Genomic DNA, 15,642 nt, shown 5'->3' with positions numbered 1-15,642 from the left:
TTAGCACTTTTGCCCTGCAACATATTGTAAAAGTTATTAGTGACATCAAAACTCAATTACCCAATAGGTTGTAAGAATGACCTACTTATACTGTAAAGATTGCACCGTGTCTCCTCTGGTTGGGCATTTATGTCTAGTGGTTCAGACGGGGCCAGTGGTTTCCTCTGTTATCCCCAAATGCCACAGGCCATGAAAATCCCCAAGCGTCCACGATCAGGCTCTATTAAACCCTCTGATACAGAAAACAGAGGAAAGGAACAGCTGCTTGAGCAAATCCTTTCATATTTTCCAGTTAAAGGATCAACACACATGACGTCATGAATATAGCACCTGATATCAATACGCATCTCGTCAGTCTGATCCAGTGTTGCGTGTAATTAGTAACTAGTTACTTTAATTAGATTACTTTTTTGCAGAAAAAGTAAAGTAAGGGATTACTTTTAATTTTCAGGTAGTTTAATTACAGTTGTTTAAATACTGTTCATAAATTAAACAGTTCTGAATTGATCAATTAAGAGAAGCAGAATAATTAATTTAGCAAGTAGACATGCTTGAGAAACTGTGAACAGAAAGTCAGAAATTCATTTCAGTATATGGCAAGTATGACATATCGTGTCATCGCTTTGACATGTTTTGATACATGTACTGTTTATAATTATTAAAAAACATTTTTAAATAAAGCTAAAAGATCCTGTTTGGCTCAGATTTAAAGAGTTTAAAAGAGTTTAACTTCTATTGTATATTGAGATTTATATGTAGTGCATTTATGTGTTGAATTTGAAGCTGTGTTGTGTCGAGTAATTAAATAACTTAGTGAGTAACCAAGTTAAATTTTAATACATTATTAAACATATTAATGTAATTAGTAACTATGTCCAATTATTGTATTATATATAATTAGTTATTAATTACTTTTTTGAAGCTACTCACCTAACACTGGTCTGATCACAAGTGGATGATGCTGAATACAGGTGTAAATCTATAACTTTCAGTGCAATAAGCATTTAGTCAGATTTTTTTTTTTTTTGCAAGACGTCTAATAGATGTCCAAACATAGACATCTTGGCTAAAACAAAGCCAGTCATCAACATTCTACTACAGTTGATTTAATTGGTAGAATATGTAAAGTAAAATATTTTAACACAAATATATAAACATTTATGCTGCACTGTGTCAACCCCACAACCTACAGAATAAAAACCAAACCGCAGCAATTAGTTAAAAGTAGAATAAATTTGCAGACTTGGCAACCCAGTTTATCAACTAGATGTCTAATAGACGTCCAAACAGTCATCTTGGCTAAAACAAAGCTAAAGTCTAATAGATGTCTAAGAATAACCCAAAATTAGGCTCACAGTCATCAACATCTTACTACAGTTGATTTCATTGGTAGAATATGTAAAGTAAAATATTTTAACGCAACTTTATACAGTAAACATAATTGGTGCACTGTGTCAAAGCCATAACCTGCAGAATAAAAAAACAAACCACAGTAAATGGCTTAAAGTATCCCAAATCTGCAGACTTGGCAACCTTGGCTAATTCTGCTATCAAATAGATGTCTAATAGATGTTAAAACATAGACATCTTGGCTAAAACAAAGCTATAGATGTCTAAGAATAATCCAAAATTAGACTCCCAGTCAAAAACATTCTAGTACAATTGTTTTCATTGGTAGAATATGTAAAGTAAAATATTTTAACGCAAATTTATACAGTAAACATAATTGGTGCACTGTGTCAAAGCCATAACCTGCAGAATAAAAAAACAAACCACAGCAAGTGGCTTAAAGTAGCCCAAATCTGTAGACTTGGCAACCCTGTCTAATACTGCTATCAAATAGATGTCTAATAGATGTCCAAACATAGACATCTTGGCTAAAACAAAGCTATAGATGTCTAAGAATAATCCAAAATTAGGCTCCCAGTCATCAACATCCTAGTACAGTTGTTTTCATTGGTAGAATATGTAAAGTAAACTATTTTAACACAAATATATAAACATTTATGCTGCACTGTGTCAACCCCAAAACCTACAGAATAAAAACCAAACCACAGCAAGTAGTTAAAAGTGGAATACATATGCAGACTTGGCAACCCAGTTTATCAATAGATGTCTAATAGACGTCCAAACATAGACATCTTGGCTAAAACAAAGCTAAAGTCTAATAGATGTCTAAGAATAACCCAAAATTAGGCTCCCAGTCATCAACATCCTACTACAGTTGTTTTCATTTGTAGAATATGTAAAGTAAACTATTTTAACACAACTATATAAACATAATTGCTGCATTGTGTCAAAGTCATAACCTGCAGAATAAAAACCAAACCAGAGCTAGTGGTTAAAAGTAGCCTAAATGTGCAGACTTGGCAACCCAGTTTCTCAAATAGATGTCTAATAGACATCCAAACATAGTCATCTTGGCTAAAACAAGGCTACACTTGGGCTGTCAGTGACAATCGAATAGATGTCTATAGAATAACCAACAGTAAAATACACAATGAATGACTACACATGTGTCAACACAATGACTACATAAGTCTTGTCTAATTGGCCTATTTGATGTCTAGTTTTGGGCTATTCATCTATAAGATTTTCAGACAGCTCAAATTTAGCCTGATTTTAGCCAAGATGTCTATGCTAAGACGTCTCTTAGACATCTAATAAAGGTGCAGTATATAGGATTGACCTAGTGGTTGAGCTCGGTATTGCACTCCAAATTTATAATATAAGAGTTTTTAACTTTTTTTTTTTACTCTTTGGCCATTTCCCCAATGACTCCATGTAAACGCTTGTTGCCAGATTGACCAACAGGAGCAAGCATTGTTGTTTACGTTTGTAATATCTGTATTATTTGCTAATTAAATCCACCTCATGTGGATTTTTCGAGACGCTTGGAGACTTGATTACTGAAATAAGTCAGTGAAATATAATTGGCCAAACTGGCAGTGGGCTGGTTATAGAGACCAACAATAAGACAGACATTTCGACACAAAACAGACATTTTCAAAAGGAGAATAACTGACTTTAGCATTGTTTAACAAGACAGATATATTCACTTAGCATGTATTTTAAATATCTGCAAACATACTATGGTATTTTTATGCTTTAAAAGAGTCAACATCATCCAAAACATACATTTAAACACATAATTGTTCGGTGAGTTCTTTCATGGTGTAAACACTCACATTGTGAAATGATTTTGAACAGATTCGTTCCTTAACTTGTTCACTTTGTTTAGCTTGTTCATCATGTGCACTATTTTGACAAATTGCTGCTTCATGGCGATGTCGGATCCTCCGCTTTGGACCAAATACCTCGAGTAAGCAGCACTTTTATTCTGCTATCCTGTTTTTGAATGTTTACATACATATGTTTAAAACTACTGTGAATTTTGTGTATTTTACTAGCAGGGTTGCCAGGTTGTCGCAGCAAAACAAGCCCAAAAATAGTCCAATGGCCAATTAAACTAGCCCAATGATACCAAAACTCAAAATATACCACTCTCCATATGTAAAATACAAATGAATTATACAATATATGTATGCATTGTACAATGTTATTTTGTAAAAATTACTGTATATTATTAATTACAAATATTCTGTTTTTATAGATAATCATCTAAACCACTTTATTACCTTTGAAACAAATACAGCCACACACGTAGTATTCAACATCCTAGTATAGTTGTTTTCATTGATAGAATATGTCAGTGGTTCCCAAAATGGGGGTAACAACCCCTCGGTGTGGTTGCAGGACAATGAACGGGGGTCGCTTGGTGATTTCCAAAAATCAAATGCATTTTTTTAAACAAGTAGATTTAACCTACAGAAGAAAAAAATTAATAGTTACCTAAAAAAAGCAAACAGCCTTTCGATTTTTTTAAATTATACAGGGTGATTCAAAAAGAATCGCACAACTTTGAAAATCTGTATTTAATCAAAGGAACATGTGAAGAGTACTAAAGGTTTTTTTTCAGTAGAAAATAATGTTCAAATAGATGTTCAATATGACCCCCTCCAGACACTCAAGCGACATCAACCCTTTGACACCTCTACGTCACTCACGTATATTAAAAATAAATTCATGCCACAACTAAACATAGAGGATTGTCTCCGAGTGGCATTCTCCAAATCTCCGTTGTGTGCATGGTTTATATATGTATAACCAACTAAGACGATAATGGGAGTCGCGTGTCAATGGCATTGTTATTTTGGGGGTCGCGAATTGAAAAGTTTGGGAACCCCTGGAATATGTAAAGTATTTTAACCATATAAATATAATTATATGGTTAAAAACAAACCACAGAATTAAAAACAAACCACAGGAAGAGGTTAAAAGTAGCCCAAATCTGTGAACTTGGCAACCTTGCTTAATACTGCTATCAAATATGCATCATTTTGGTGGTCTTTAGATGACGTGCATTTATATATACTCGCTTTATTAGGTACACCTGTTAACACAAATTTTTAATCAGCCAATCACATGGCAGCAACTCAATGCATTTTGGCATGTAGACATGGTCAAGAGGATCTGCTGCAGTTCAAACCACGCATCAGAATGGGGAAGAAAGGGGATTTAAGTGACTTTGAATGTGACATGGTTGTTGATGCCAGACGGGCTGGTCTGAGTATTTCAGAAACTGCTGATCTACTGGGATTTTCATGCACAACCATCTCTAGGGTTTACAGAGAATGGTCTGAAAACGAGAAAATATTCAGTGAGCGGCAGTTCTGTGGGCGCAAATGCCTTGTTGATGCCAGAGGTCAGAGGAGAATGGCCAGACTGTTTCCAGCTGATGTAAAAGCAACAGTAACTCAAATAACCACTCGTTACAACTGAGGTCTGCAGAAGAGCATCTCTGAACACACAACACATCCAACCTTGAGGCGGATGGGCTACAGTAGCAGAAGACCACACTGGGTGCCACTCCTGTCAGCTAAGAACAGGATGCTGAGGCTACAATTCACACAGGCTCACCAAAATTGAACAATAGAAGATTGGAAAAACGTTGCCTAGTCTGATGAGTCCTGATTTCTGCTGCGACATTTGGATGGTGGGTTCAGAATTTGGCGTCAACAACATGAAAGCATGGATCCATCCTGCCTTGAATCAACGGTGTAATGGTGTGGGGGATATTTTCTATGCAAACTTTGGGCCCATTTGTACCAATTGAGCATTGTGTCAAGGCCACAGCCTACCTGAGTATTTGCGACCCTTTATGACCAGTGTACCCATCTTCTGATGGCTACTTCCAGCAGGATAACGCCATAAAGCGCGAATCATCTCCGACTGGTTTCTTGAACTTGACAATGAGTTCACTGTACTCAAATGGCACAGTCACCAGAACTCAATCCAATAGAGCAGCTTTGAGATGTGGTGGAATGGGAGATTCGCATCATGGATGTGCAGCCGACAAATCTGCAGCAACTGCGTGATGCTATCATGTCAATATGGACCAAAATCTCTAAGCAATATTTCCAGTAGCTTGTTGAATCTATGCCACGAAGGATTAAGGCAGTTCTGAAGCCAAAAGGTGTACCTAATAAAGTGGCCGGTGAGTGTAGATTATATTTTTTAATTGTTTTAAACTGTAAAAACAGCTGTTGCGCTCATGTTTTAAAATAAAACAAATTAAACTAATTAAATAATAATTTAATTATAGTCACATTATTACAAACAATTTAATACTCTACTAATTAAAATAATTACATTTTACCTAAGTTCAAATAAATGTTAATAGAAATGATAAATTATTTACATTTATAAGCTTTTATTTCTTTTTTAGTATAACATTGCTTTTAGTAGTATTTTTGTATAACATATTTAAATGAATAATTATTTTTGTGACCCCTACATGACTGTGTAGATTTTTTTAACTCTATAAAAAATTAAAAATCGAAATAATTAAAGGGTGTGTGCTTTTTAATGAATTATTTAACTTCAAAAATATTTTACCTCCAAAATGATGCATATCTGAGTGAAATTGGATATTTAATGAGAAACTGCTGTTCATTAATTTTGCCTTTCATTCAATCCAGCCTCCATACATGCTAAACAGAGTTTTCCTCTTGATTTAATGCTTTGCTAGGGTCCCGAAAACCACATTGGTAAGAGCTGCATCTCAATAAGCCTGTCGTCACAGTTCTGCCTGCAGCATCAGCAATACCACACTACCATGACGTCACGTCCCGTTCGATTTTTCAACATCTCTAACATTACGTGCATTCACATGGGAGCGTGAGAGTGTTAAATTTAAGCTAAAGCTGTGTAGCGCAGGTTTCCGGTGTCTAAGCCCTGGCCTAGATTTTAACAGATGACCAGAGTTTCCATATTCACTGATTATGCCTCTAATACAAAGCCACGGCGACCCAGCTCAAAAAAAAAAACATCATATGCATGTGTGTGGAATAGATTTGAAAGAGATTGAGTATGAGCATGCAGCATGTTCACAATTCACCACTCGCATCGAAATAAACCTGATGCATGTTGATTTAAAAACAGGCCACTTACTGTAGTAATCGCTGTTAAATGTTATCTATCGGCTGATGTTTTCTCTGATGTGTTTCTTCAGGTATACATTCACTGGCATTTACACATTCGAGTCTCTGATTAAGATCTTGGCCAGAGGGTTTTGTACGGAGTGCTTCACCTTCCTCCGAGACCCATGGAACTGGCTGGATTTCAGTGTCATCGTCATGGCGTGAGTTTGGTCTTTGGCATTTTAGTAATGGACCCTTTGAATGTAATGATGTGTTTCCGCAGTTTTAAGTACTGCATGTATAGCATAGCACTTAAAGGGATAGTTCACCCAAAAATAGAAATTGACTTACTATTTACTCGCCCTCAAGTGGTTCCCAACCTTAATGAGTTGAATTTTTCTGTTGACTCAATCTCTAAAGAAGATATTGGGCCCTATCATACACCCGGCGCAATGCGGCACAAGGTGCGACGCAATTGGTATTTGCTAGTTTCAGCTTGGCAAAAGAGTCGTTTTGAAGCTTAAATAGCAGATGCATTTGCGCTCATATGTGCGCCCATAGGCGTACTGGTCTAAAAAAGGAGGCGTGTTGAGGCGCATTGCTGGTGTGTTGGTATTTTTGAGGAACTTAAATAGACGGTTCAATAGACCAGATCAAAGCTGTTCTATTGTCTAGCGCAGTATTTCCTAACCCTGTTCCTGGAGGCACACCAACAGAACATATTTTGGATGTCTTCCTTATCTCACCCATTCACTTCAGGTTTTGGAGTCTCTTCTGATGTTCTAATGACTTGATTCAGGTGTGTTTGATTAGGGAGAGCTTGAAAATGTGTACTGTTGGTGTGCCTTCAGGAACAGGGTTGGGAAACACTGGTCTAGCGCAGGGCGCGTTAGTTGTGTGCCTCGCTTACACATTGCTTAATACACACAGGGTGTACAGCAATACGCAAATATCTTTACAAATGAAAAAGAATTAAAGAATTAAATTATTTAAAAAAAAAAGTATTTTCTGCCTTTATGGCTTCATCCCGGGGGGCTTTTTCAGTTAATTCATAACAATTTGCTTTTGTATAATGTTATTATTATTAGCAGTAATAATTATATGCATATTTATATTTGTTTTATTAAAAACAAGCTTAGATTAGCCCACCTGTCCACCTGTCAGGATTTAGACCATATTTGGCATATCATGCGTGTTTGGATATAACTCAGTTGTTTGACCACACTTCTTTATAAATGTTCATTTATTCATTTGCTGGAAATTAGAACTGAATTTAGAAATAGTTTTGAAACAAATCTTTGCGCTTAATAAACTAAATTAATTATGTATAGGCTAATAGATGTCTGTACGTACAACACGTTTCCCTATCCACGAGAGTGAAAGTGAAAGTAAAGAATGAGGAGGCTTATCTCTCATTCTCACCTGCAGATGGTCTGTTTAACTGTTTTCTCGCTAGTGAAGCGCTCAGTTTTTCCACTTACAAAGTCCGCCATGTAAATAGCAAATGCACCATGGCACGACCCAACTGACTCCGAAAGAGAATGGGAGGTGAGACTCTGATTGGTTTATTCTCAAAACACACCTATAACTCATTAAGAGAATAAGCTCAACCCTGTTAGACCATGCGTCGCGGCGCAAAGTGGATTTTTCCGTCCCTAAAATAGCAAAAGTTGATTCTGACACGCCCTTAATGCTTTTGCGCCATGCACTTTGCACTTAGCATATGGATCTTCAAAATAGAGTCCATTGTGTAGAATGTTGGAAACACGTAGCCATTGACATCCATAGTAGTCAATGGCTACATGTTTCCAACATTCTCTATATTATATATATATATTTATATTTTTAGAAGAAAGAAACTTTGGTTTGTGACAAGTGAAGGGTGAGTAAATGATAGCAGAATATTCATTTTAGATTTTTTATTTAAATAGCCTTCACTCATGCTATTGTGACCTGAAATTTAGATATGCAGAATGTTTGGTTTCTAAAAGGCACTGTAAGTGGTAGACATAACACAGAGACCACTCACAAGAGACTGGGTAAACTGACCAATTAGAGCAGAGTAGACCCAATTAACTAATGAGAGCCGGGTTGGAATATCTGACCAGATGACAATAGTGTTAGCTGGCCAATCGGCGTAGACTACAACCAACTGACCAGTAAGAACAGAATATGACTCTATGGCCAATCAGGGCAGAGAAGGGTGAACTGACTAATCAGAACAGAGTAATTTGACCAGAGCACAGGATAACCAACTAACCAATCAGAGGGAACATATGGCCAATCAAAGCAGAGAAGGGTCAACTGACCAATCAGAGCAAAGTATGACTATATGGCCAATCAGAGGAAAGAAGGGTCAACTGACTAATCAGAACAGAGTCATCTGACCAGAGCACAGTAGGACCAACTGACCAATCAGAGCACAGTGGGACCATATGGCCAATCAGAGCAGAGAAGGGTCAACTGACCAATCAGGGCAGAATATGACTATATGGCCAATCAGAGCAGAGAAGGGTCAATTGACCAATCAGAGCAAAGTATGAGCAGAGCAGAGAAGTGTGGACTGACTAATTACAACAGAGTCATCTTAGAAGAGCACAGTGGGACCAACTGACCAATCAGAGCAAAGTGGGACCACATGAACAATCAGAGTAGAGAAGAGCAAAATGACCAATCAGAACAGAATAGGTTCAACTGACCAATCAGAACACAGAGGGACCATGTGGCCAATTAGTGGAGATTATGTAGCCAATCAGAGCAGAGAAGTTACAACTGACCAATCAGAACAGAGTAGGGTTATCTGACAGAGTAGGACCAACAGATCGATCAAAGCACAGTGAAATCATCTGGCCAATCAGAGCAGAGTAGACTCATCTGACCAGAGCAGAGTAGGACTATTTGAACAATTAAAGCTTTATATTCTTTCCTTAAAAAATGTAAAAACAGATTGTATACTCCCACAAGATGAGCTTATTCATGGTGCCGTTCATGGCGCTGAACACCATACTGTGCAGGGCCAGAGACAGGAGTAGATTGGATGCAGAAACAGAGAGAATTCAAGATGAAAATCATGAGATGCAGGTATCCAGAAAGAGATTTGTCAGGTGACCTAAATATGTGGCATTACAGCTCAACCGAATCAGAGGAGTGGATTAACTGAAAGAGAGAGACAGACTACTGCAGGATGAACATTTCCATCAACAAACCGCTCTGTTTGCAAAGTGTACAGGGTTCATCTCTTCAGCTTTACATCTGATACGTTGTTGGGTGAAGCAAATATAAGATGTTCTGTCTGACTCACTATTATTATTAGTAGTAGTAGTAGTAGTTGTACAGTAGTAGTATTATTAATTTAAAAATAAGATAAATAAAATTATATATTTGAATATTACATTCATGGATGGATGGATGGAGGGATGATATATTACATTCGTGGATGGATGGATGATGTATTACATTCATGGATGGATGGATGAATGGATGATATATTACATTCATGGATGGATGGATGATGTATTACATTCATGGATGGATGGAAGAATGGATGATATATTACATTCATGGATGGATGGATGAATTGATAATATATTACATTCATGGATGGATGGATGAATAGACTTAATTTTATTATTTAATATCATTATATTTATATTACTATTATGTAACCTAACAGAAAAGACAACCTAACAGTGTTATTTATTATCAGTGATATACAGTTTTTTACTTTTTGTTCATATTTTGAAATGGAAATCATTTTTTTATTTTGTTTGCTTTTTAAATGTAGTTGGTTTTACTACTTATATATATATATATATATATATATATATATATATATATATATATATATATATATATATATATATATATATATATATATATATATATATAAAATGTTAAATTACACATTATAAAATTTTGTTGTTATGATGTTTGTATTTTGGTGGTTTTCAGTTACTAAGAGTCATCTATGAAGTTGTCTTAAGAGAAAACAAACCCGAAATTATGGTGTATTATACCAAAATACAAAATATCCACTCTGTTCATTATTAATTATGCAAAATGTTCAAAGAGCATAAAGCCCAGCTGATTAGATTAATGTGGCGTCTCTCTGTGTAGTCATTAAGGGCGACAGAGCCGATTTCTCTGGTGCAGAACTGTTAACTAGTGAAACATTGTGACCTTTAAATACTAATAATACCAAATAAAAATAATAATTCCTTACATTTATATAGCACTTTTCTAAAGACTCAAAGTGCTTTTACACATTTTGGGGGGGAATCTCCTTATCCACCATCAGTGTGCAGCATCCACCTGGATAACGCGACAGCAGCCATATTGCGCCAGACTGCACACCACACACCAGCTGATTGGTGGAGAGGAGACAGAGTGATGAAGCCTATTATGATATGGGGATGGTTAGGAGGCCATGATGGACAGAGTCCAGTGGGCAAATTTGACCAGGATGCCGGGGTTAAACCCCTACTCTTTTTCGAAGGACATCCTGTGATTTTTAATGACCACAGAGAGTCTGGACCTTGGTTGAAAGTCTCTGAACAGAGGCTGAATGTAAAGCATCTGTTACAAGCTATGGAATGAAGGCCTCACATGTACAGTAAAGTAGAGCAGAAAACATTAAATGAAAGTATTTTATGAAACTAGTCTGCTTATTTTAGTCATGTATCCAAGCATATCATATCTGGTCGATAAAGCAAATATTTCCACAATACACTGTAAAAAACTTCTTGCTGCCATTTTTTAGTTGAATCAAATTGGCTTCTTTAGTCATCTTGATTTACATCAATCAAACTGATGTTAAATTCTGTATAACTTAAAACATTTAGTTGAAACCTGATTAGCATTTCAGAACAAGTTAAAGCAACGTTGAAATATTAGTTGTCTTGATTTTGTGATTAGATCTTTACAGTGTATACATAAGGATTTCCACTCATGGGGAAAAATACTGATGTTTACCTGCCAGAACAAGTAGTTCTATATGTAAAAAGGCAATCGTGAAACTTTGCAACTCATATTTTTAAAAGAATGGATTATTACATGTTTGCTGTTTTGATCACCAGCGATCTAGCAGCTGCAGATCGTTGTTAAACACGCACTTTCACCTGGACTTCAGTTCTGTCACTTAACGAACTTCAAACCCCATCATGCACTTCATACGCACACCTGTTCCGGTGTTCCTTTAATTACACACACACAGCTGGTAGCTGCTCAAGGACTGATTACTAGGACTATTTATACAGCACAGACACACATCAGTGCTGAGTCTTGTTTATCTGTGAGCATTACGATGCATTTTTTCCTTGTTTAGCCTAGCCGTGTTTTGACCCTTGCCTTGCGTTATCATTTTGATTCATTGCTGCCCGTACCAATCATTTGCCTGTTCTTTGACCACAACTTTATATTGCTCTGGATGTTCCCGTTTGCTCCTGTGATTGACCTTTGCCTGCCTAACCATCCTGTTTAAATAAATACTGTATTTGGATCCTCAACACCCTTGTCAGCGTCCCTCTCAGTGACATTTGCATTTACACCTTCTTTAATGCTGTTCCAAATTAATGTTTAGACGTTTTGTTTGTAGTTTAAAGTCTGTACGCTAGCAAACTAAACATTGTAATTTTTGATTTCACACATTGTTAAGCTTTAGGTGAACACTTCATCTGAGCAAGTTAATTGACAGAGAAAAAAATGTTTTTTGGTAATCTTCAATCAGTCTGACCTATTGCATATTTGTTTGGAGGGCCGGTCAATCTCTGAGGGTGTCAGTTTGACGCTTCAGCCACAATAATCTTAACAATGCTCCTCTTACCATTGGTTTGCTATAGGAGAATGATGCACAAAAGCCCCACCCCCTACTCAGTATTCAATTTCAGTAGGAAGTACATCAATATACTGAAATAAAATGAACATAATCAATGTTTATACTGCATCATGGAGTGACTGCTGTCTCTGTCTTTTTTACAGGTATGTGACAGAATTTGTGGACCTGGGTAATGTATCAGCATTGCGAACGTTCAGAGTTCTGCGGGCTCTAAAAACAATATCGGTGATCCCAGGTGAAACACACATTCATCTGCCACTATACAGGCACTAGATTCAGTCACGAGTTCATGTGTGCTGTTTATTTGACATATTTTAATATTAACCTGACACAACTATCTTTAAAGCTGTTTCATACCACACTTTTTTATTGATTATTTAATTTGGTCCTTTTACACCAAGAAAAATAGTTAAAACATTCACTAATAGCAGGGTTGCCAGGTTTTCGTGGCAAAAGTAGCCCAATAATAACCCATTCTTTAAAAATAAGTTACTTTGATTTAATATTTATAAAGATTTTGTAATCATTAAAAAAAAATCATCCTTACCTTAAGATTGGCTGCAGAGTCATGTTTCATGTGGCTGCAGTATGAACAAATGCAGGATAGGGTTAATATGTTAAAATAAGTTCATTCATTTTCTTTTCGGCTTAGTCCCTTTATTAATCTGGGGTCGCCACAGCGGAATGAACCGCCAACTTATCCAGCATCTGTTTTACGCAGTGGATGCCCTTCCAGCTGCAACCCATCTCTGGGTTTGTGTGTTCTCCCCGTGTTGGCGTGGGTTTCCTCCAGGTGCTCCGGTTTCCCCCATAGTCCAAACACATGTGTTATAGGTGAATTGATGAACTAAATTGGCCGTAGTGTATGTATGTGAATGCGAGAGTCTATGGGTGTTTCCCAGTACTGGGTTGCAGCTGGAAGGCCACCCCCCTGTATAAAACAGGTGCAAGATAAGTTGGCGGTTCATTCCGCTGTGGTGTCCCCTGATGAATAAAAAGACTAAGCTGAAGTAAAATGAATTAATGAATAATAACCAGCACAGATAAATAGAGCAATTCTATAAATAAAGGAGTCTAACAGTATTCAAGACAGAAATAAAGTAATCAAACGTACAATACATTTGTAAAATTGTCATTGTATAAATAGTTAAATAAGATTAATCTTTGTTAAAGCTACAACAAAATGTTTTACAAATAATCTTGTGCCCAAAACTCGCTCAAAACGCTATCACAGCCACTGGCCTTAAAACACCTCGGTAAACATTCAATTTATTACGGTGAAACTGTTGTACCTGGTCAACTATAATCCTGACTCCTCCACCTTGTAGAGCCTGCGATGTGACTATTGTGAATTCACACATTGAGATATTCGATATATTGTGCAGCCCTTGCTAATAAAATGTACTATTCTACAGTGCTCAGCATATATGCGGACACCTCTCACAAATCTACCATTGAAATCAGAATTATTAGCCCCCCTGAATTATTATCCCACCTGTTTATTTTTTTTTTCCCAATTTCTGTTTAACGGAGAGATTTTTTTCAGCACATTTCTAATCATAATAGTTTTAATAACTCATTTCTAATAACTGATTTATTTTATCTTTGTCATGATGACAGTAAATAATATTTGACTAGATATTTTTCAAGACACTTCTATACAGCTTAAAGTGGCATTTAAAGGTTTAACTGGGTTAATTAGGTTAACTAGGCAGGTTAGGGTAATTAGGTAAGTTATTGTATAACGATTGTTTGTTCTGTAGACTTATCGGAAAAAAATTTGCTTAAAGGGGCTAATAAATTTGACCTTAAAATAGTTCATAATAAATTATAAACTGCTTTTATTCTAGCCGAAATAAAACAAATAAGACTTTCTCCACAAGAAAAAATATTATCAGACATACTGTGAATTTCCTAGCTCTGTTAAACACAATTTGGGAAATATTTTAAAAATTCATTCATTTATTTATTAATTTTCTTGTCGGCTTAGTCCCTTTAATAATCCGGGGTCGCCACAGCGGAATGAACCACCAACTTATCCAGCACGTTTTACTTAGCGGATGCCCTTCCAGCCGCAACAAATCTCTGGGAAACACCCATACACACTCATTTACACTCATACACTACGGACAATTTAGCTAACCCAATTCACCTGTACCACATGTCTTTGGACTGTGGGGGAAACCGGAGCACCCGGAGGAAACCCACGCAAATGCAGGGAGAACTCCACACAGAAACGCCAACTGACCCAGCCGAGGCTCGAACCAGCGACCATCTTGCTGTGAGGCGACAGCACTACCTACTGCGCCACTGCATCACCAAATAATTCAAAGGGGGGCTAATAATTCTGACTTCAACTGTATCTTTTAAATTCATATTTTTGTTAGGAAGCTATACAATATTATATTTGTGCATATACATTAGATAAGCCAGTACTGAAGCCAAATCTGGAGCTTATCTAACAAAATAACTTACAATAACGGTCCAAAAACTAGTACAGCCAAATTTATGTTATAGAAATTTTTTTTATACAAACTAAAAAAAAAAGAGGAAAAATCAAGAGAAGCAAAAAAAGGAAAAATTTAGCTGAAATTTTGTAGTTTGTAATTTTTTTTTGCAATATTTTGCTTAAATTTAAATGTATTATCTTTCGATTTCTAAAGATGTTTGGTGTCTAAAATATTATTTTAATAAATATATCTGTTTAATAAATCTGTTTTGTTTAAATGCACCAAAAATACATCGCTTATATTCACTGAGAAATTGATAAACATGTTCATTTTCAAAATGGGGTGTACTCAATTATGATGAGCACTGCATGAAGCGCCCTATAAACACATTTGACTTAACTCTTTGTTTTTTCCATTTCTCTAGGTTTGAAGACCATTGTCGGTGCTCTGATCCAGTCGGTGAAGAAGCTGGCGGACGTGATGATCCTCACGGTTTTTTGTCTCAGTGTCTTCGCTCTGATCGGTCTGCAGCTCTTCATGGGGATCCTGAGACAGAAGTGTGTCCGCAGCATCGGCCACTGCGTCAACTCCACGTACCCCGGAAATGGGAGCTTCGTCTGCAACAACAAGACCTGGCTATCTGTCAAAGACTTCCTCACTAATGAAGGTTCAGTCAGTTTATATTCAATAAGACTTTTTCTAGAATTGCGGGGACATTTCAAGCATTTCAAGACAAGAAATGTATAATTGAATTTTTTAAGTACACATGAAATTAAAACCAACCATATTGATTTTGTTAGCTCACATTGCTAGCTTTGTGGTGAACAATTCATTAATGCATGTCATTGAGAAACAAACAATAGTTTGCCCTTGAAAT

The 15,642-nt window shown here is 36.4% G+C and overlaps 1 protein-coding gene across 1 annotated transcript in view; it reads left to right on the top strand.

Annotated features, from left to right (window-relative positions):
- Nucleotides 1–15,642, top strand: part of scn12aa (sodium channel, voltage gated, type XII, alpha a) — a 114,508-nt gene that overhangs the window by 13,509 nt on the left and 85,357 nt on the right. Inside the window, exons 3-6 of the mRNA XM_056445654.1 lie at nucleotides 3,233–3,322; nucleotides 6,575–6,703; nucleotides 12,459–12,550; nucleotides 15,190–15,432. Coding sequence (XP_056301629.1) covers nucleotides 3,233–3,322; nucleotides 6,575–6,703; nucleotides 12,459–12,550; nucleotides 15,190–15,432 — 554 coding nt within the window. The remainder of the gene's footprint in view (nucleotides 1–3,232; nucleotides 3,323–6,574; nucleotides 6,704–12,458; nucleotides 12,551–15,189; nucleotides 15,433–15,642) is intronic.

This window comes from Danio aesculapii, chromosome 2 (genome assembly GCF_903798145.1).
Source record: "Danio aesculapii chromosome 2, fDanAes4.1, whole genome shotgun sequence".
Classification (NCBI taxonomy): Eukaryota; Metazoa; Chordata; class Actinopteri; order Cypriniformes; family Danionidae; genus Danio; species Danio aesculapii.
The sequence above is the reverse complement of the archived record's forward strand: the minus strand, read 5'-3'. Positions and strand labels throughout refer to the sequence as shown.